The 21458-nt window shown below is 39.1% G+C and overlaps 3 protein-coding genes across 3 annotated transcripts; all 3 read left to right on the top strand.

Annotated features, from left to right (window-relative positions):
- The first annotated feature begins 2821 nt into the window (after positions 1-2821).
- LOC131701989 (interferon a3-like) lies at positions 2822-4332 on the top strand. Its single transcript, XM_059003246.1, has 5 exons — positions 2822-2953; positions 3076-3162; positions 3381-3530; positions 3869-3955; positions 4237-4332. The coding sequence occupies exons 1-5, from the start codon at positions 2822-2824 to the stop codon at positions 4330-4332; spliced, it is 552 nt and encodes a 183-aa protein (XP_058859229.1).
- A 6307-nt stretch (positions 4333-10639) lies between these two features.
- On the top strand, positions 10640-12097 carry LOC131701990 (interferon a3-like). Its single transcript, XM_059003247.1, has 5 exons — positions 10640-10771; positions 10894-10980; positions 11146-11295; positions 11634-11720; positions 12002-12097. The coding sequence occupies exons 1-5, from the start codon at positions 10640-10642 to the stop codon at positions 12095-12097; spliced, it is 552 nt and encodes a 183-aa protein (XP_058859230.1).
- Positions 12098-19463: 7366 nt separating this feature from the next.
- On the top strand, positions 19464-20988 carry LOC131701991 (interferon a3-like). The gene is made up of 5 exons (XM_059003248.1): positions 19464-19595; positions 19718-19804; positions 20036-20185; positions 20525-20611; positions 20893-20988. Exons 1-5 carry the CDS (start codon positions 19464-19466, stop codon positions 20986-20988), a joined length of 552 nt encoding a protein of 183 aa, XP_058859231.1.
- Positions 20989-21458: the final 470 nt, after the last annotated feature.

Here is a 21458-nt window from a genome sequence, read left to right as displayed (position 1 = left end):
TGCATTATAAATATCATGAGAAAGACCTAGGACCAAGGCAGCAATGTGGAGTAGTGGTTAGGGCTCTGGACTCTTGACCAGAGGGTCGTGGGTTCAATCCCAGGTGGGGGACACTGCTGTTGTATCCTTGAGCAAGGTACTTTACCTAGATTGCTCCAGTAAAATCCCAACTGTATAAATGGGTAATTGTATGTAAAAATGGGTGGCACAGTGGCGTAGTGGTTAGCGCTGCTGCCTCACAGCGCCAGGGTCCTAGGTTCAAATCCGGCCTAGGGTACTGTCTGTGTGGAGTTTGCAAGTTCTCCCTGTGTTCGTGTGGGTTTTCTCCAGGTACTCCGGTTTCCTCCCAGAATCCAAACATATGCTGTCCAGGTTGATTGGTCACTCTAAATTGCCCTCTGTGTGAGTGTGTGTCTGTGGTGCCCTGCGATGGACTGGCGTCCCGTCCAGGGTGTAGTCTTGCCTTGCGCCCTGTGTATGCCGGGTTAGGCTTCGGCTCACCGCAACCCTGTAAGCGGTTAATGATAATGGATGGATGGATGGATGGATGGATGGATGGATGTAAAAATAATGTGATATCTGTATAATGTGAAATAATGTATAATGTGATATCTTGTACCAATTGTAAGAAGCTATAAAAAAAGGCCAACAAGATGCTCAGATATCTTGTGAAAAGTGTTGAATTTAAATCAAGGGAAGTGATGTTAGAACTTTACAATGCATCAGTAAGACTTCATTTGGAATATTGTGTTCAGTTCTGGTCACCTCGTTACATAAAGGATATTGCTGCTCTAGAAAGAGTGCAAAGAAGAGCGACCAGAATTATCCCGGGTTTAAAAGGCATGTTGTATGCAGACAGGCTAAAATAATTGAATCTATTCAGTCTTGAACAAAGAAGACTATACGGTGATCTGATTCAAGCATTCCAAATTCTAAAAGGTATTGACAATGTCGACCCAGGGGACTTCTTCGACCTGAAAAAGAAACAAGGACCAGGGGTCACAAATGGAGATTAGATAAAGGGGCATTCAGAACAGAATATAGGAGGCACTTTTTTACACAAAGAATTGTGAGGGTCTTACCGCAAAAAAAAAAAAAAACACAATAGAAAATGAAAACCTTTCTAGACGTCAATGAATCAAGAAAGCGTTTTTTTTTTTTAATCGTGGGAATTCGGGGAGTTCCAAATAATATTTGTATGTAAGGAACGTGGTAAGACGGGGGGGGGGGGGGGGTAATGAACATTATAGTCCCATAGAAAACGTTTATTTTAGATATTTATTTCAAACATTTGCCATCGACATTTGAACAGTGGGTCTGCAGTGCTGTCGTTTGTCAACATTTGCGGTTTGGAGGTTCCGGTGCTATACCACGCACCTGCCAGAAATCTGGCGAGACTGTTCATCTTTATTTGTATTCCCTAAGAAAAATAGGTTGATAGAGACTATTAAAAATAATAATGGTGTCACTCTAATGGAAAGTGTGTTGATCGCGGTTCCCCATTTCACCAAGACGACTTTCAAAGTTTATTTTCCCCAACAAGTACATCAGAGGTGAAATTCCATACCAGTTTTAGAAACCAGAATTATTAAATGTACCGCCTTAACACAATATTAATTTATCGATATTGAAATAATATATGCCATTATGTAAAATAATTTTTAAAAAAACTATAGGCAAAGCAATTAGGCAGTGACCAGCAAAACAATCTAATTGTTTAATAGTCATATGGCGAACCTATCTTTTCATCTTATAGCCATGACAGATAGACCTAACATACTGCGCCGTCCGGTCCCCCAAAAACAGTCACCAAATGTATCTTCCTTTGATCAGTCTTTAGCTGGATATTGGACATGGCTGGATGATGGAAGACCGAAAAAAATAGTTTCCTATAAAGAAAATTATATATAATGGAGTTGTCTTTTCGTTGTTTTTGTACAGTGCATATATCGGTCTAAAAATAAGAACAGTTCCATTATTACATGTAACTGTAAAACGCTGACACCTCAGCACAGCGTTAATACGAGTTCCTTTCAACTCTCTTACTCATTACTCTAGACCAGAGGCACGCTATATTCAAACTTTTTCATGATTTATCGCTCAAGGTTTTTTTTTACCGCTATTGTATTCTTTGCTTATATGTATGGATTATGCACATGTATACCTATCTCTATATATTAATAGGAGCAGAACAGTTAAATATTCCACACGTGAAGTACAGAAGCGGTGCTCTCCCTGCCAGAGAAGTGAGGGGTCGGGGCTCGCTGACAACACCGCAGCACTGTACCCCTGGTGCACGTAGTTAATATCTTAACTTACACAATAGAGCCTAACTTTATAGAAGCAATTTGCCATTGCTGTGGTTTCTTTTTGATACACTCTCATTCCTTTTTGATACACTCTCATTCCTTTGATACACTCTCATTTTTTGCACAACAGCACATTTATTGCCTTAATGTGGACGATATACTCCCTCAAGCGTATTAATGGAAAGTTGCGATAACTACAGCAGTTTAAACGTGCAACAGCTTCGTCTTAGACAGTGACACGAAACCGAAACTTCATCATTCTCTGTAATTTTTTTTAATACTATTCGTTTTTGATTTCGTCCTTTAAATACAGCAGCAGCATGAATTTAAGAAGCATAACATTCTTCGAAACACATCTGAACATCCTACTGAAGTAAGTGCCTTTTAAGATATTCTAATGTAACATGTTGGTGAGATTTTGAATTGTGTATTGTAATTTACGCACTGTTTCATATATTTAATTGTATATTTTTCTTGTATTTCAGGTTAGTCATACCAGAGCTGATCACAGAATGGCTTTTGAAAACGTCTTTGTTGTGTGCTGCATCGTGCTGTGCCTCTGGTCGCCGACTTTCTCAATGCCAACGACGTGCAAGATGCTCGGACACCTGACTCAAATACACAAACAACAACTGATCGACCTGGTAAGATGGAAATAAGATAAACAGACTGTTCGAGAACTTGGTCATTCAGTCACTTGTCGAACAGTTAATGGCTTACTTTAAGTTTATTTAACTGATATTTATTTTTGATTATTTGTGTACAGGGAGGCAATTTTCCTGAGCAATGCAAAAAAGAGAACGTAGCGATTGCAGTGCCGCTGGATGCCTATGAGATTACAGGGGACTCAAAGGTATGTAGGGCTTAGTGTACAAGGCTGACATATATCTACTGTCGAATAGAGAATACATATATATATATATATATATATATATATATATATATATATATATATATATATATATATATATATATAAAACTTTTTGATGGTTGTCATGTATTAGATCTATATATAGGCTATATATGTATTTATTTCTTGCACATTTTTTATGTTTCATGATGTGTCTATAGATTGAAGACATCAAGATGACGGTTTATGAAGCACTCAATCACGTCAACATCATTTTCCTGAGTGGGCAGAAGCCTGCAACTTGGAATAAGACTAATCTGGATATCTTTCATAACATCCTTCATCGCCAGATTCAAAGAGTAAAACAATGTGTAAGTACAGTATATTACCTGAAAACAGAATATCAAGTGTGTAAATCGCGATGCGGCTGAGACAGTCTGCAGTTAGAAGTGAATTCAAATGATTTGCCAGAGGGAGACTTTCGGTGTTTGTCTGTGGCCGTATATTTCTAATCCCCCTTTTTTAAACAAGCACGTTTATTACAATTACTGTAGACTTCGTAAACTTTATATAAGTTTATATAAGTGAGTTGTACATCAAATACATCTTTGTAAACGGAATTAAGACACTGTATGATGGATTTCTTTTTTAAAGTACTATTTTTTAAGTACTATTATTATTAAATCAGACTTCTTACTAATCTGTGCAGGTGCAGGTCGAAGATGGAGAGCCACAAGGCAGCCACCTGGTGCTAAAGGCGTATTTTGAGAAACTGGAAAATATTTTAAAAGACAAGGTGAGGATGAATGTATTTTTATATTCTCGGGCACAGCATACTTTCATGTAATACTTTAAAACAGTATAACCATGTGTGTAACAGGGACTAACGTGTTTTCTTCAAGTGTAATATTTGTTTTGACAGTGGGCTATATAGCAGGTATAAACGGATTATCCGAAGTTTCTAAGCTTCTGAATTTTCTACGTCTGTATTTTCGTTGATAAATACATATTTAATATTACATATTAAGCTCGCTTTGTTAACTGTTTGTTGAATATGTTTTCCTTGTTCCTTTTCAGGACTACAGTTTTTGTGCTTGGGAAATTGTAAGAAAAGAAGCAGTAAACAGTTTAACCCAAGTTCAGCTGCTCATGGACAAAGCGGAAATACACTAAAATGACTGAAAAAATGTTATTGTACTTATTGACGCAGCGATGTGTATTTGTTAAAATGTTAAATTATTTAAATTCATCTGCTGTTACGGCATTTTTAAATGTAACCTACCAGTATTGCCTATTTATTTAAATATTCATTGTATCTATTTATTCAATTATTTATGTTTGAAGATGTGTTTTATTTTTATACCATGTTGCTTTTGTATAAATTAATAAACTTTTATATATTTTTAAATTTGCGTTTGTGTTTAACTAATAGCGTCCTGTATTAACGAGAAAAACACACAATTTGTGTGGATTCAGAGACTGTTAAGAACAACAGATCTGTTATTTGTTGCTTCAAGGAATTGGTGACAAACATAACCTATAATTAAATTGTTTAAGAAAATAAATTACAGTACCGGTGTCACATCAATTTATTCTATCTATCAAATATTTCTACTTTGCTTATTGCGCATGCCCAGACTGTTTTCATCCTGTACTGCGCATGCCCAGGTTTTGTTTATCTTTAAGCGCGAGGACGCTCATCAAAAACTGCTAACTATTTTGAGAAAGTGCATGTTTTGTAAAGTTACATTTTGCACCACATGGAATTATTCGTTTTATATTAAATACAGACAGATGGTTTTAAGGAACGGTAAAGTGTATATACTAGAGCTAGGTAGAAGTTTTTAAATAAAAAGGCGAACGATCAAAAGACAACTATACGCTGACTGCACATTTGTTACATTGAAGTGTAGCGTTTTCTTGACACTATAACTAACCCTTAAGTACACCTTTGTAAAACTGTTTTGCAAAGATATTATTATTATTATTATTATTATTAATAATAATAATAATAATAATAATAATAATAATAATAATAATAATAATAATAATAATAATAATAATAATAACAGAGATATTTTCTGGAGTGAATTTCTATCATGTTGATATTAGTTGAAAAATAAGTAATGTTAATTATATTACATTATTTTAGTTCTGCTATATATTTTTTAGAATCTTTTCAAACTACTCTCTATATAACCACCAATATTAATTGTTTGATTGTTTTAACTTGACCACAAATAAAATAAGAACATAAGAACATAAGAAAATTTACAAACGAGAGGAGGCCATTCAGCCCGTCTTGCTCGTTTGGTTGTTAGTAGCTTATCCTGGGAGACAGTCAGCATGGTTTTAGGAAAGGGAGATCGTGTCTAACTAACTAATCGTGTCTAACTAACCGATTTTTTTGAGGATGCAACATCGACAATGAATAATTGCAAAGCAAAGAAATGCATGCACATGAATTAGGGAATGATTAACATGTAGAAAACAGTACTGATTAGAGAAGAAACCTCAAAATGGAGCGAGGTAACCAGTGGTGTACCACAGGGATCAATATTAGGTCATCTGCTATTCCTAATCTATATTAATGATTTAGATTCTGGTATAGTAAGCAAACGTGTTAAATTTGCAGACGACACAAAAAATAGGAGGAGTGGCAAACACTGTTGCAGCAGCAAAGGTCATTCAAAATGATCTCGACAGCATTCAGAACTGGGCAGACACATGGCAAATGACATTTAATAGGGAAAAGTGTAAGGTACTTCACACAGACAATAAAAATGTGCATTATAAATATCATGAGAAAGACCAAGGACCAAGGCAGCAATGTGGAGTAGTGGTTAGGGCTCTGGACTCTTGACCGGAGGGTCGTGGGTTCAATCCCAGGTGGGGGACACTGCTGTTGTATCCTTGAGCAAGGTACTTTACCTAGATTGCTCCAGTAAAATCCCAACTGTATAAATGGGTAATTGTATGTAAAAATGGGTGGCACGGTGGTGTAGTGGTTAGCGCTGCTGCCTCACAGCGCCAGTGTCCTAGGTTCAAATCCGGCCTAGGGTACTGTCTGTGTGGAGTTTGCATGTTCTCCCTGTGTTCGTGTGGGTTTTCTCCAGGTAGTCCGGTTTCCTCCCAGAATCCAAACACATGCTGTCCAGGTTGATTGGTCACTCTAAATTGCCCTCTGTGTGAGTATGTGTGTGTGGTGCCCTGCGATGGACTGGCGTCCCGTCCAGGGTGTAGTCTCGCCTTGCGCCCTTTGTATGCCGGGTTAGGCTTCGGCTCACCGCAACACTGTAAGCGGTTAATGATAATGGATGGATGGATGGATGGATGGATGGATGGATGGATGGATGTAAAAATAATGTGATATCTGTATAATGTGAAATAATGTATAATGTTATATCTTGTACCAATTGTAAGAAGCAATAAAAAAGGCCAACAAGATGCTCAGATATATTGTGAAAAGTGTTGAATTTAAATCAAGGGAAGTCATGTTAAAACTTTACAATGCATCAGTAAGACTTCATTTGGAATATTGTGTTCAGTTCTGGTCACCTCGTTACATAAAGGATATTGCTACTCTAGAAAGAGTGCAAAGAAGAGCAACCAGAATTATCCCGGGTTTAAAAGTCATGTTGTATGCAGACAGGCTAAAATAATTGAATCTATTCAGTCTTAAACAAAGACTATGCGGTGATCTGATTAAAGCATTCAAAATTCTAAAAGGTATTGACAATGTCGACCCAGGGGACTTCTTCGACCTGAAAAAAGAAACAAGGACCAGGGGTCACAAATGGAGATTAGATAAAGGGGCATTCAGAACAGAATATAGGAGGCACTTTTTTACACAAAGAATTGTGAGGGTCTGGAACCAACTCCCCAGTAATGTTGTTGAAGCTGACACACTGGGATCCTTCAAGAAGCTGCTTGATGAGATTCTGGGATCAATAAGCTACTAATAAGCAAACAAGCAAGATGGGCCGAATGGCCTCCTCTTGTTTGTAAACTTTCTTATGTTCTTATGTTCTTAAAATGAGGAGAAAGCAATTATGCATCATTCTCTAGAATATAGGTATAAAGAAAAGTCCAATGCAACATACAAACAATCTGGTCAATAGAATTGAGGTAGGCAAAGATCATTTTACAAATAACACATTTTTTAAATGATATTCAAACCATAGTCCTTTTAAAAATATATGTATTAAAAACATGGTAAACCAGGATAAACTGTGGCAAATGCAGTATAGAAAAAGCTTTGGAAAACTGTAAAATTGCTGCACATTTACCATGGTACACTTTAAGATGTGAGCATCTTTCAAAATGATGACGTGAAAGAAGACATTTGAGCTAAAAGGATTGTTTGAAAGTCAAAACATTTGGAATATGTATTCATTTTACAACATTTACATGTATTTTCTTCTGTCACTGATATATTGTAATCCATAGGTATTGTTTAAAAGTCGTTTTATTAATACATATATTTTTGCTTTTATAACATGGTCAACGTTTTGGTACCCCTATAGCAGAGAATGAACCTTACAGCCTTTTGAGAGAACAAAATTATCCAACAGTATTTTGTGCACGAGACTACATCATATACCACAGAAGCCACCAGCCCTGCATATACTCCTTCTTAATAGCACTGCAGACCAACATGGAAAAGCGATATCTAAAATATGTGATGTGATGAGGGGGTAAGTAAGAGGAATCAATAGAAAACAAATGTTGTTTAATTTCCCCAACAACTACATCAGAGGTGAAATTCCATACCAGTTTTAGAAACCAGAATTATTAAATGTACCGCCTTAACACAATATTAATTTATTGATATTGAAATAATATATGCCATTATGTAAAATATTTAAAAAAAAAAAAAAAACTATAGGCACAGCAATTAGTGACCAACAAAACAATCTAATTGTTTAATATTCATATTGCGAACCTATCTTTTCATCTTATAGCCATCACAGATAGACCTATAACATACTGCGCCGTCCGGTCCCCAAAAACAGTCACCAAATGTATCTTCCTTTGATCAGTCTTTAGCTGGATATTGGACATGGCTGGATGATGGAAGACAGAAAAAAAATAGTTTCCTATAAAGAAAATGATATATAATGGAGTTATTATTTTATTATTATTATTATTTATTTCTTAGCAGACGCCCTTATCCAGGGCGACTTACAATCGCAAGCAAATACAAATACATTCAAGTGTTACAATATAAGTCATACAATAAGAACAAGAAATACAATAATTCTCAAGTGTGACAAACCACAATTCAATAATACAGCAGATAATAGTGAAAGTTACATCAGGATATGATTAAATAGTGATAGTTACATCAGGATATGATTAAGTACAAAATACTACAGATTAAACACTTGGCAGATTACAATATTCTGAGGTACAGGATTAAATGCAGTAAAATAGGGGGCAGATAAGAGCAAAATAAAGCATATTTAAATGAAGGGTGATAGTGTCCCAGGATACAACAGAGGAGTTCTACAGGTGCTGTTTGAAGAGGTGAGTCTTAAGGAGGCGCCGGAATGTGGTCAGGGACTGGGCAGTCCTGACATCTGTAGGAAGGTCGTTCCACCACTGCGGAGCAAGGGTGGAGAAGGAGCGGGCTCGGGAGACAGGGGAGCGTAGCGGAGGTAGAGCCAGTCTTCTAGTGCAGGCGGAGCGGAGAGGTCGAGTGGGGGTGTAGGGAGAGATGAGGGTCTGGAGGTAGCTGGGTGCAGTCTGATCAAGGCATCTGTAGGCTAGTACAAGAGTCTTGAACTGGATGCGAGCGGTGATCGGGAGCCAGTGGAGCGAGCGGAGTAGTGGAGTAGCGTGGGCGAAGCGAGGTAGAGAGAACACCAGGCGAGCAGCAGAGTTCTGGATGAGCTGGAGCGGACGGGTGGCGGACGCAGGGAGGCCAGCCAGGAGGGAGTTGCAGTAGTCTAGGCGGGAGAGTACCAGGGCCTGGACCAGGAGCTGGGTAGCATAGTTGGTGAGGAAGGGTCGGATTCTTCGGATGTTGCTCAGGAAGAATCTGCAAGTGCGTGCCAGAGTGGAGATGTGCTGGGAATAAGAGAGGCAGGGGTACAGGGTGACTCCAAGGTTCTTAGCTGAGGAAGAGGGAGAGAGTGTGGTAGATTCCAGAGGAACAGAGATAGAGAGATCAGAGGAGGGGGAGGAGGAGGGAAAGAAAAGGAGGTCAGATTTAGAGAGGTTGAGTTTGAGGTGATGCGAGTGCATCCAGGAGGAAATAGCAGACAGACAGGTAGAGATACGGGAGGAGATGGTGGAGTCAGAGGTGGGGAAGGAGAGGAAAATCTGAGCATCATCAGCATAGAAATGGTATGAGAAACCATAGGATGCGATGAGGGGGCCCAGGGAGCGGGTGTAGAGAGAGAACAGGAGAGGACCCAAGACTGACCCTTGGGGGACTCCAGTTAAGAGAGGGTGAGGTGTGGAGGTTGCTCCACGCCAGGTTACCTGGTAAGTGCGGTTGGAGAGGTAGGAGGAGAACCAGGCCAGAGCAGGCCAGAGCAGTGCCAGAGATCCCCAGGTCAGCAAGAGATGATAGTAGAATAGAGTAGAGTTGTCTTTTCGTTGTTTTTGTACAGTGCATATATCGGTCTAAAAATAAGAACGGTTCCACTATTACATGTAATTGTAAAACGCTGACACCTCAGCACAGCGTTGATACGAGTTCCTTTCAACTCTCTTACTCATTACTCTAGACCAGAGGCACGCTATATTCAAACTTTTTCATGATTTATCGCTCAAGGGTTTTTTTTACCGCTATTGTATTCTTTGCTTATATGTATGGATTATGCACATGTATACCTATCTCTATATATTAATAGGAGCAGAACAGTTAAATATTCCACACGTGAAGTACGGAAGCGGTGCTCTCCCTGCCAGAGAAGTGAGGTGTCGGCGCTCGCTGACGACGCCGCAGCACTGTACCCCTGGTGCACGTAGTAAATATCTTAACTTACACAATAGAGCCTAACTTTATAGAAGCAATTTGCCATTGCTGTGGTTTCTTTTTGATATACTCTCATTCCTTTTTGATACACTCTCATTTTTTGCACAACAGCACATTTATTGCCTTAATGTGGACGATATACACCCTCAAGCGTATTAATGGAAAGTTGCGATAACTACAGCAGTTTAAACGTGCAACAGCTTCGTCTTAGACAGTGACACGAAACCGAAACTTCATCATTCTCTGTAATTTTTTTAATACTATTCGTTTTTGATTTCGTCCTTTAAATACAGCAGCAGCATGAATTTAAGAAGCATAACATTCTTCGAAACACATCTGAACATCCTACTGAAGTAAGTGTCTTTTAAGATATTCTAATGTAACATGTTGGTGAGATTTTGAATTGTGTATTGTAATTCACGCACTGTTTCATATATTTAATTGTATATTTTTCTTGTATTTCAGGTTAGTCATACCAGAGCTGATCACAGAATGGCTTTTGAAAACGTCTTTGTTGTGTGCTGCATCGTGCTGTGCCTCTGGTCGCCGACTTTCTCAATGCCAACGACGTGCAAGATGCTCGGACACCTGACTCAAATACACAAACAACAACTGATCGACCTGGTAAGATGGAAATAAGATAAACAGACCGTTCGAGAACTTGGTCATTCATTCACTTGTCGAACAGTTAATGGTTTACTTTAAGTTTATTTAACTGATATTTATTTTTGATTATTTGTGTACAGGGAGGCAATTTTCCTGAGCAATGCAAAAAAGAGAACGTAGCGATTGCAGTGCCGCTGGATGCCTATGAGATTACAGGGGACTCAAAGGTATGTAGGGCTTAGTGTACAAGGCTGACATATATCTACTGTCGAATAGAGAATACACACATATATATATATAAACTTTAATGGTTGTCATGTATTAGATCTATATATAGGCTATATATGTATTTATTTCTTGTACATTTTTTATGTTTCATGATGTGTCTATAGATTGAAGACATCAAGATGACGGTTTATGAAGCACTCAATCACGTCAACATCATTTTCCTGAGTGGGCAGAAGCCTGCAACTTGGAATAAGACTAATCTGGATATCTTTCATAACATCCTTCATCGCCAGATTCAAAGAGTAAAACAATGTGTAAGTACAGTATATTACCTGAAAACAGAATATCAAGTATGTAAATCGCGATGCGGCTGAGACAGTCTGCAGTTAGAAGTGAATTCAAATGATTTGCCAGAGGGAGACTTTCGGTGTTTGTCTGTGGCCGTATATTTCTAATCCCCCTTTTTTAAACAAGCACGTTTATTACAATTACTGTAGACTTCGTAAACTTTATATAAGTTTATATAAGTGAGTTGTACATCAAATACATCTTTGTAAACGGAATTAAGACACTGTATGATGGATTTCTTTTTTAAAGTACTATTTTTTAAGTACTATTATTATTAAATCAGACTTCTTACTAATCTGTGCAGGTGCAGGTCGGAGATGGAGAGCCACAAGGCAGCCACCTGGTGCTAAAGGCGTATTTTGAGAAACTGGAAAATATTTTAAAAGACAAGGTGAGGATGAATGTATTTTTATATTCTCGGGCACAGCATACTTTCATGTAATACTTTAAAACACTATAACCATGTGTGTAACAGGGACTAACGTGTTTTCTTCAAGTGTAATATTTGTTTTGACAGTGGGCTATATAGCAGGTATAAACGGATTATCCGAAGTTTCTAAGCTTCTGAATTTTCTACGTCTGTATGTTCGTTGATAAATACATATTTAATATTACATATTAAGATCGCTTTGTTAACTGTTTGTTGAATATGTTTTCCTTGTTCATTTTCAGGACTACAGTTTTTGTGCTTGGGAAATTGTAAGAAAAGAAGCAGTAAACAGTTTAACCCAAGTTCAGCTGCTCATGGACAAAGCGGAAATACACTAAAATGACTGAAAAAATGTTATTGTACTTATTGACGCAGCGATGTGTATTTGTTAAAATGTTAAATTATTTAAATTCATCTGCTGTTACGGCATTTTTAAATGTAACCTACCAGTATTGCCTATTTATTTAAATATTCATTGTATCTATTTATTCAATTATTTATGTTTGAAGATGTGTTTTATTTTTATACCATGTTGCTTTTGTATAAATTAATAAACTTTTATATATTTTTAAATTTGCGTTTGTGTTTAACTAATAGCGTCCTGTATTAACGAGAAAAACACACAAATTGTGTGGAAATTCAGAGACTGTTAAGAACAACAGATCTGTTATTTGTTGCTTCAAGGAATTGGTGACAAACATAACCTATAATTAAATTGTTTAAGAAAATAAATTACAGTACCGGTGTCACATCAATTTATTCTATCTATCAAATATTTCTACTTTGCGTAATGCGCATGCCCAGACTGTTTTCATCCTGTACTGCGCATGCCCAGGTTTTGTTTATCTTTAAGCGCGAGGACGCTCATCAAAAACTGCTAACTATTTTGAGAAAGTGCATGTTTTGTAAAGTTACATTTTGCTCCACATGGAATTATTCGTTTTATATTAAATACAGACAGATGGTTTTAAGGAACGGTAAAGTGTATATACTAGAGCTAGGTAGAATTTTTTTAATAAAAAGGCGAACGATCAAAAGACAACTATACGCTGACTGCACATTTGTTACATTGAAGTGTAGCGTTTTCTTGACACTATAACTAACCCTTAAGTACACCTTTGTAAAACTGTTTTGCAAAGATATTATTATTATTATTATTATTATTATTATTATTATTATTATTAATAATAATAATAATAATAATAATAATAATAATAATAATAATAATAATAATAATAATAACAGAGATATTTTCTGGAGTGAATTTCTATCATGTTGATATTAGTTGAAAAATAAGTAATGTTAATTATATTACATTATTTTAGTTCTGCTATATATTTTTTAGAATCTTTTCAAACTACTCTCTATATAACCACCAATATTAATTGTTTGATTGTTTTAACTTGACCACAAATAAAATAAGAACATAAGAACATAAGAAAATTTACAAACGAGAGGAGGCCATTCAGCCCGTCTTGCTCGTTTGGTTGTTAGTAGCTTATCCTGGGAGACAGTCAGCATGGTTTTAGGAAAGGGAGATCGTGTCTAACTAACTAATCGTGTCTAACTAACCGATTTTTTTGAGGATGCAACATCGACAATGAATAATTGCAAAGCAAAGAAATGCATGCACATGAATTAGGGAATGATTAACATGTAGAAAACAGTACTGATTAGAGAAGAAACCTCAAAATGGAGCGAGGTAACCAGTGGTGTACCACAGGGATCAATATTAGGTCATCTGCTATTCCTAATCTATATTAATGATTTAGATTCTGCTATAGTAAGCAAACGTGTTAAATTTGCAGACGACACAAAAAATAGGAGGAGTGGCAAACACTGTTGCAGCAGCAAAGGTCATTCAAAATGATCTCGACAGCATTCAGAACTGGGCAGACACATGGCAAATGACATTTAATAGGGAAAAGTGTAAGGTACTTCACACAGGCAATAAAAATGTGCATTATAAATATCATGAGAAAGACCAAGGACCAAGGCAGCAATGTGGAGTAGTGGTTAGGGCTCTGGACTCTTGACCGGAGGGTCGTGGGTTCAATCCCAGGTGGGGGACACTGCTGTTGTATCCTTGAGCAAGGTACTTTACCTAGATTGCTCCAGTAAAATCCCAACTGTATAAATGGGTAATTGTATGTAAAAATGGGTGGCACGGTGGCATAGTGGTTAGCGCTGCTGCCTCACAGCGCCAGTGTCCTAGGTTCAAATCCGGCCTAGGGTACTGTCTGTGTGGAGTTTGCATGTTCTCCCTGTGTTCGTGTGGGTTTTCTCCAGGTACTCCGGTTTCCTCCCAGAATCCAAACACATGCTGTCCAGGTTGATTGGTCACTCTAAATTGCCCTCTGTGTGAGTGTGTGTGTGTGGTGCCCTGCAATGGACTGGCGTCCCGTCCAGGGTGTAGTCTCGCCTTGCGCCCTTTGTATGCCGGGTTAGGCTTCGGCTCACCGCAACACTGTAAGCGGTTAATGATAATGGATGGATGGATGGATGGATGGATGGATGGATGTAAAAATAATGTGATATCTGTATAATGTGAAATAATGTATAATGTGATATCTTGTACCAATTGTAAGAAGCTATAAATAAAGGCCAACAAGATGCTCAGATATCTTGTGAAAACTGTTGAATTTAAATCAAGGGAAGTAATGTTAGAACTTTACAATGCATCAGTAAGACTTCATTTGGAATATTGTGTTCAGTTCTGGTCACCTCGTTACATAAAGGATATTGCTGCTCTACAAAGAGTGCAAAGAAGAGCGACCAATTATCTCGGGTTTAAAAGGCATGTTGTATGCAGACAGGCTAAAATAACTGAATCTATTCAGTCTTGAACAAAGAAGACTATACGGTGATCTGATTCAAGCATTCAAAATTCTAAAAGGTATTGACAATGTCGACCCAGGGGACTTCTTCGACCTGAAAAAAGAAACAAGGACCAGGGGTCACAAATGGAGATTAGATAAAGGGGCATTCAGAACAGAATATAGGAGGCACTTTTTTACACAAAGAATTGTGAGGGTCTTACCGCAAAAAAAAAAACACAATAGAAAATGAAAACATTTCTAGACGTCAATGAATCAAGAAAGAGTTTTTTTTAATCGTGGGAATTCGGGGAGTTCCAAATAATATTTGTATGTAAGGAACGTGGTAAGACGGTGAGGAGGGGGGGGGGGGTTAATGAACATTATAGTCCCATAGAAAACGTTTATTTAAGATATTCATTTCAAACATTTGCCATCGACATTTGAACAGTGGGTCTGCAGTGCTGTCGTTTGTCAACATTTGGGGTTTGGAGGTTCTGGTGCTATACCACGCACCTGCCAGAAATCTGGCGAGACTGTTCATCTTCATTTGTATTCCCTAAGAAAAATAGGTTGATAGAGACGATTAAAAATAATAATGGTGTCACTCTAATGGAAAGTGTGTTGATTGCGGTTCCCCATTTCACCAAGACGACTTTCAAAGTTTCATTTCCTCAACAAGTACATCAGAGGTTAAATTCCATACCAGTTTTAGAAACCAGAATTATTAAATGTACCGCCTTATATATAACACAATATTAATTTATTGATATTGAAATAATATATGCCATTATGTAAAATAATTTTTAAAAAAAAACTATAGGCAAAGCAATTAGGCAGTGACCAGCAAAACAATCTAATTGTTTAATAGTCATATGGCGAACCTATCTTTTCATCTTATAGCCATGACAGATAGACCTAACATACTGAATTTCATGCAGTCCAACTAACCTCTCCCTGTCAACTCCTGCTCATTGTTTTGTACCGCCCCCCTGGGCCTCTCACTCACTTTCTGGATGAACTCGACTATCTACTCTCCTCCCTCCCCTCTCTGTCTACCCCGACTGTCCTGTTGGGTGACTTCAACATCCATCTCTCCAACCCCAGCCACTCTGCTGGATTCCTCCCTCTCCTTCACTCCTTCGACTTCTGTCTCTCTCCGTCTCCTCCTACCCACAAAGCTGGCCGTCAACTGGACCTCACCTTCTCCAGGGCCTGCTGCCCCTCCAACCTCTCTGTCACCCCCCTGGACCTCTCTGATCACTATTTCATCTCTTTTTCTCTGTCTCTCCCCCCTCTCCCTGCTCCTCCTACCCCCACTGTCACCTCTCGCCGTAACCTCCGCTCTCTCTCCCCCTCTGTCCTTGCCTCCACTGCTCTCTCTCACCTCCCTCCTATCGACTCCTTTTCACAACTCTCCGTAGACTCTGCTACCTCCACCCTCTTCTCCTCACTCACCTCCTCCCTCGACTCCCTCTGTCCCCTCACCTCCCGACCCGCTCGCCCCTCCCCTCCCCATCCCTGGCTCTCCTCTGTGCTCCGCTCGGCAAGAATCACACTGCGATCTGCTGAAAAGAAATGGAAGAGAACCAAACTCCCTGCTGCCCTAGACCTTTACCGCACTCTTCTCTCCTCCTTCTCCTCTACTCTCTCCTCTGCTAAATGTGCTTATTTCCAATCTGTAATCCAAGCCTCCACTAACAACCCACGTAAACTATTCTCTACCTTCTCCTCCCTCCTAAACCCTCCCCCCCCTCCTCCTCCCTCCTCTATCTCCCCTGACGACTTTGCCTCCTTCTTCTCTTCTAAAATCTCAGATATCCGCAAACTCTTTAACACCTCTCCCTCCCCCGCACCCCCTCCTGCTCCAACCCCTACACCCACTACATCCCCTACTAACTCGCCCTCCCTCTCCACCTTCTTGCCCCTCTCAGACTCTGACCTCTCCTCCCTGCTCCAGGGTCACAAACCCACCACGTGTGCCTTGGACCCCCTCCCCACTCACCTCTTTCAAGCTGCTGCTCCTGCTCTACTCCCCTTCATCTCCTCCCTCCTCAACACCTCTCTACTTTCTGGCATCTTCCCCTCTGCCTTCAAAAAAGCCTCGATCACTCCCCTCCTCAAAAAACCTACCCTCGACCCCACCTCCCTCCAGAGCTACCGTCCTGTCTCCCTCCTACCCTTCCTCTCCAAAACCCTCGAGCGGACTGTACACCGCCAGCTCTCTGCTTTCCTGTCCAACCACTCTCTGCTTGACCCTCTCCAATCTGGCTTCCGCTCTGCTCACTCCACTGAAACCGCCCTTCTGTCTGTCACCAACTCACTTAAGTGTGCCCGAGCTGCCTCTCTCTCCTAATTCTCCTCGACCTCTCTGCTGCCTTTGACACTGTTGATCACTCTATTCTACTATCATCTCTTGCTGACCTGGGGATCTCTGGCACTGCTCTGGCCTGGTTCTCCTCCTACCTCTCCAACCGCACTTACCAGGTAACCTGGCGTGGAGCAACCTCCACACCTCACCCTCTCTTGACTGGAGTCCCCCAAGGGTCAGTCTTGGGTCCTCTCCTGTTCTCTCTCTACACCCGCTCCCTGGGCCCCCTCATCGCATCCTATGGTTTCTCATACCATTTCTATGCTGATGATGCTCAGATTTTCCTCTCCTTCCCCACCTCTGACTCCACCATCTCCTCCCGTATCTCTACCTGTCTGTCTGCTATTTCCTCCTGGATGCACTCGCATCACCTCAAACTCAACCTCTCTAAATCTGACCTCCTTTTCTTTCCCTCCTCCTCCCCCTCCTCTGATCTCTCTATCTCTGTTCCTCTGGAATCTACCACACTCTCTCCCTCTTCCTCAGCTAAAAACCTTGGAGTCACCCTGGACCCCTGCCTCTCTTATTCCCAGCACATCTCCACTCTGGCACGCACTTGCAGATTCTTCCTGAGCAACATCCGAAGAATCCGACCCTTCCTCACCAACTATGCTACCCAGCTCCTGGTCCAGGCCCTGGTACTCTCCCGCCTAGACTACTGCAACTCCCTCCTGGCTGGCCTCCCTGCGTCCGCCACCCGTCCGCTCCAGCTCATCCAGAACTCTGCTGCTCGCCTGGTGTTCTCTCTACCTCGCTTCGCCCACGCTACTCCACTACTCCGCTCGCTCCACTGGCTCCCGATCACCGCTCGCATCCAGTTCAAGACTCTTGTACTAGCCTACAGATGCCTTGATCAGACTGCACCCAGCTACCTCCAGACCCTCATCTCTCCCTACACCCCCACTCGACCTCTCCGCTCCGCCTGCACTAGAAGACTGGCTCTACCTCCGCTACGCTCCCCTGCCTCCCGAGCCCGCTCCTTCTCCACCCTTGCTCCGCAGTGGTGGAACGACCTTCCTACAGATGTCAGGACTGCCCAGTCCCTGACCACATTCCGGCGCCTCCTTAAGACTCACCTCTTCAAACAGCACCTGTAGAACTCCTCTGTTGTATCCTGGGACACTATCACCCTTCATTTAAATATGCTTTATTTTGCTCTTATCTGCCCCCTATTTTACTGCATTTAATCCTGTACCTCAGAATATTGTAATCTCCCAAGTGTTTAATCTGTAGTATTTTGTACTTAATCATATCCTGATGTAACTATCACTACTTAATCATATCCTGATGTAACTTTCACTATTATCTGCTGTATTATTGAATTGTGGTTTGTCACACTTGAGAATTATTGTATTTCCTGTTCTTATTGTATGACTTATATTGTAACACTTGAATGTATTTGTATTTGCTTGCGATTGTAAGTCGCCCTGGATAAGGGCGTCTGCTAAGAAATAAATAATAATAATAATAATAATACTGCACCGTCCGGTCCCCCAAAAACAGTCACCAAATGTATCTTCCTTTGATCAGTCATTAGCTGGATATTGGACATGGCTGGATGATGGAAGACCGAAAAAATAGTTTCCTATAATAAAAATGATATATAATGGAGTTGTCTTTTCGTTGTTTTTGTACAGTGCATATATCGGTCTAAAAATAAGAACAGTTCCATTATTACATGTAACTGTAAAACGCTGACACCTCAGCACAGCGTTGATAGGAGTTCCTTTCAACTCTCTTACTCATTACTCTAGACCAGAGGCACGCTATATTCAAACTTTTTCATGATTTATCGCTCAAGGGTTTTTTTTACCGCTATTGTATTCTTTGCTTATATGTATGGATTATGCACATGTATACCTATCTCTATATATTAATAGGAGCAGAACAGTTAAATATTCCACACGTGAAGTACAGAAGCGGTGCTCTCCCTGCCAGAGAAGTGAGGGGTCGGCGCTCGCTGACGACGCCGCAGCACTGTACCCCTGGTGCATGTAGTTAATATCTTAACTTACACAATAGAGCCTAACTTTATAGAAGCAATTTGCCATTGCTGTGGTTTCTTTTTGATACACTCTCATTCCTTTTTGATATACTCTCATTCCTTTGATACACTCTCATTTTTTGCACAACAGCACATTTATTGCCTTAATGTGGACGATATACACCCTCAAGCGTATTAATGGAAAGTTGCGATAACTACAGCAGTTTAAACGTGCAACAGCTTCGTCTTAGACAGTGACACGAAACCGAAACTTCATCATTCTCTGTAATTTTTTTTAATACTATTCGTTTTTGATTTCGTCCTTTAAATACAGCAGCAGCATGAATTTAAGAAGCATAACATTCTTCGAAACACATCTGAACATCCTACTGAAGTAAGTGCCTTTTAAGATATTCTAATGTAACATGTTGGTGAGATTTTGAATTGTGTATTGTAATTTATGCACTGTTTCACATATTTAATTGTATATTTTTCTTGTATTTCAGGTTAGTCATACCAGAGCTGATCACAGAATGGCTTTTGAAAACGTCTTTGTTGTGTGCTGCATCGTGCTGTGCCTCTGGTCGCCGACTTTCTCAATGCCAACGACGTGCAAGATGCTCGGACACCTGACTCAAATACACAAACAACAACTGATCGACCTGGTAAGATGGAAATAAGATAAACAGACCGTTCGAGAACTTGGTCATTCATTCACTTGTCGAACAGTTAATGGTTTACTTTAAGTTTATTTAACTGATATTTATTTTTGATTATTTGTGTACAGGGAGGCAATTTTCCTGAGCAATGCAAAAAAGAGAACGTAGCGATTGCAGTGCCGCTGGATGCCTATGAGATTACAGGGGACTCAAAGGTATGTAGGGCTTAGTGTACAAGGCTGACATATATCTACTGTCGAATAGAGAATACATATATACATATATATATATATATATATATATATATATATATATATATATATATATATATATATATATATATATATATATAAACTTTTTCATGGTTGTCATGTATTAGATCTATATGTAGGCTATATATGTATTTATTTCTTGCACATTGTTTATGTTTCATGTTGTGTCTATAGATTGAAGACATCAAGATGACGGTTTATGAAGCACTCAATCACGTCAACATCATTTTCCTGAGTGGGCAGAAGCCTGCAACTTGGAATAAGACTAATCTGGATATCTTTCATAACATCCTTCATCGCCAGATTCAAAGAGTAAAACAATGTGTAAGTACAGTATATTACCTGAAAACAGAATATCAAGTGTGTAAATCGCGATGCGGCTGAGACAGTCTACAGTTAGAAGTGAATTCAAATGATTTGCCAGAGGGAGACTTTCGGCGTTTGTCTGTGGCCGTATATTTCTAATCCCCCTTTTTTAAACAAGCACGTTTATTACAATTACTGTAGACTTCGTAAACTTTATATAAGTTTATATAAGTGAGTTGTACATCAAATACATCTTTGTAAACGGAATTAAGACACTGTATGATGGATTTCTTTTTTGAAGTACTATTTTTTTAAGTACTATTATTATTAAATCAGACTTCTTACTAATCTGTGCAGGTGCAGGTCGGAGATGGAGAGCCACAAGGCAGCCACCTGGTGCTAAAGGCGTATTTTGAGAAACTGGAAAATATCTTAAAAGACAAGGTGAGGATGAATGTATTTTTATATTCTCGGGCACAGCATACTTTCATGTAATACTTTAAAACAGTATAACCATGTGTGTAACAGGGACTAACGTGTTTTCTTCAAGTGTAATATTTGTTTTGACAGTGGGCTATATAGCAGGTATAAACGGATTATCCGAAGTTTCTAAGCTTCTGAATTTTCTACGTCTGTATTTTCGTTGATAAATACATATTTAATATTACATATTAAGCTCGCTTTGTTAACTGTTTGTTGAATATGTTTTCCTTGTTCCTTTTCAGGACTACAGTTTTTGTGCTTGGGAAATTGTAAGAAAAGAAGCAGTAAACAGTTTAACCCAAGTTCAGCTGCTCATGGACAAAGCGGAAATACACTAAAATGACTGAAAAAATGTTATTGTACTTATTGACGCAGCGATGTGTATTTGTTAAAATGTTAAATTATTTAAATTCAACTGCTGTTACGGCATTTTTAAATGTAACCTACCAGTATTGCCTATTTATTTAAATATTCATTGTATCTATTTATTCAATTATTTATGTTTGAAGATGTGTTTTATTTTTATACCATGTTGCTTTTGTATAAATTAATAAACTTTTATATATTTTTAAATTTGCGTTTGTGTTTAACTAATAGCGTCCTGTATTATCGAGAAAAACACACAATTTGTGTGGATTCAGAGACTGTTAAGAACAACAGATCTGTTATTTGTTGCTTCAAGGAATTGGTGACAAACACAACCTATAATTAAATTGTTTAAGAAAATAAATTACAGTACCGGTGTCGCATCAATTTATTCTATCTATCAAATATTTCTACTTTGCTTACTGCGCATGCCCAGACTGTT

Source organism: Acipenser ruthenus, chromosome 28, assembly GCF_902713425.1.
Source record: "Acipenser ruthenus chromosome 28, fAciRut3.2 maternal haplotype, whole genome shotgun sequence".
NCBI classification, from domain to species: domain Eukaryota; kingdom Metazoa; phylum Chordata; class Actinopteri; order Acipenseriformes; family Acipenseridae; genus Acipenser; species Acipenser ruthenus.
Note: the sequence above shows the minus strand (reverse complement) of the source record. Positions and strands in the feature narration are given on the sequence as shown.

What these genes read in the sequence shown, in the direction of transcription:
- LOC131701991 (XM_059003248.1), top strand. Translation starts at nt 19,464, where the DNA reads ATGGCTTTTGAAAACGTCTTTGTTGTGTGCTGCATCGTGCTGTGCCTC. An exon ending in AGATTACAGGGGACTCAAAG is followed by an intron (nt 19,805 to 20,035) that starts GTATGTAGGGCT and finishes TTGTGTCTATAG; the next exon opens with ATTGAAGACATCAAGATGAC. An exon ending in AAAATATCTTAAAAGACAAG is followed by an intron (nt 20,612 to 20,892) that starts GTGAGGATGAAT and finishes GTTCCTTTTCAG; the next exon opens with GACTACAGTTTTTGTGCTTG.
- LOC131701989 (XM_059003246.1), top strand. Translation starts at nt 2,822, where the DNA reads ATGGCTTTTGAAAACGTCTTTGTTGTGTGCTGCATCGTGCTGTGCCTC. An exon ending in TTCAAAGAGTAAAACAATGT is followed by an intron (nt 3,531 to 3,868) that starts GTAAGTACAGTA and finishes TAATCTGTGCAG; the next exon opens with GTGCAGGTCGAAGATGGAGA. An exon ending in AAAATATTTTAAAAGACAAG is followed by an intron (nt 3,956 to 4,236) that starts GTGAGGATGAAT and finishes GTTCCTTTTCAG; the next exon opens with GACTACAGTTTTTGTGCTTG.
- LOC131701990 (XM_059003247.1), top strand. Translation starts at nt 10,640, where the DNA reads ATGGCTTTTGAAAACGTCTTTGTTGTGTGCTGCATCGTGCTGTGCCTC. An exon ending in AACAACAACTGATCGACCTG is followed by an intron (nt 10,772 to 10,893) that starts GTAAGATGGAAA and finishes ATTTGTGTACAG; the next exon opens with GGAGGCAATTTTCCTGAGCA. An exon ending in AAAATATTTTAAAAGACAAG is followed by an intron (nt 11,721 to 12,001) that starts GTGAGGATGAAT and finishes GTTCATTTTCAG; the next exon opens with GACTACAGTTTTTGTGCTTG.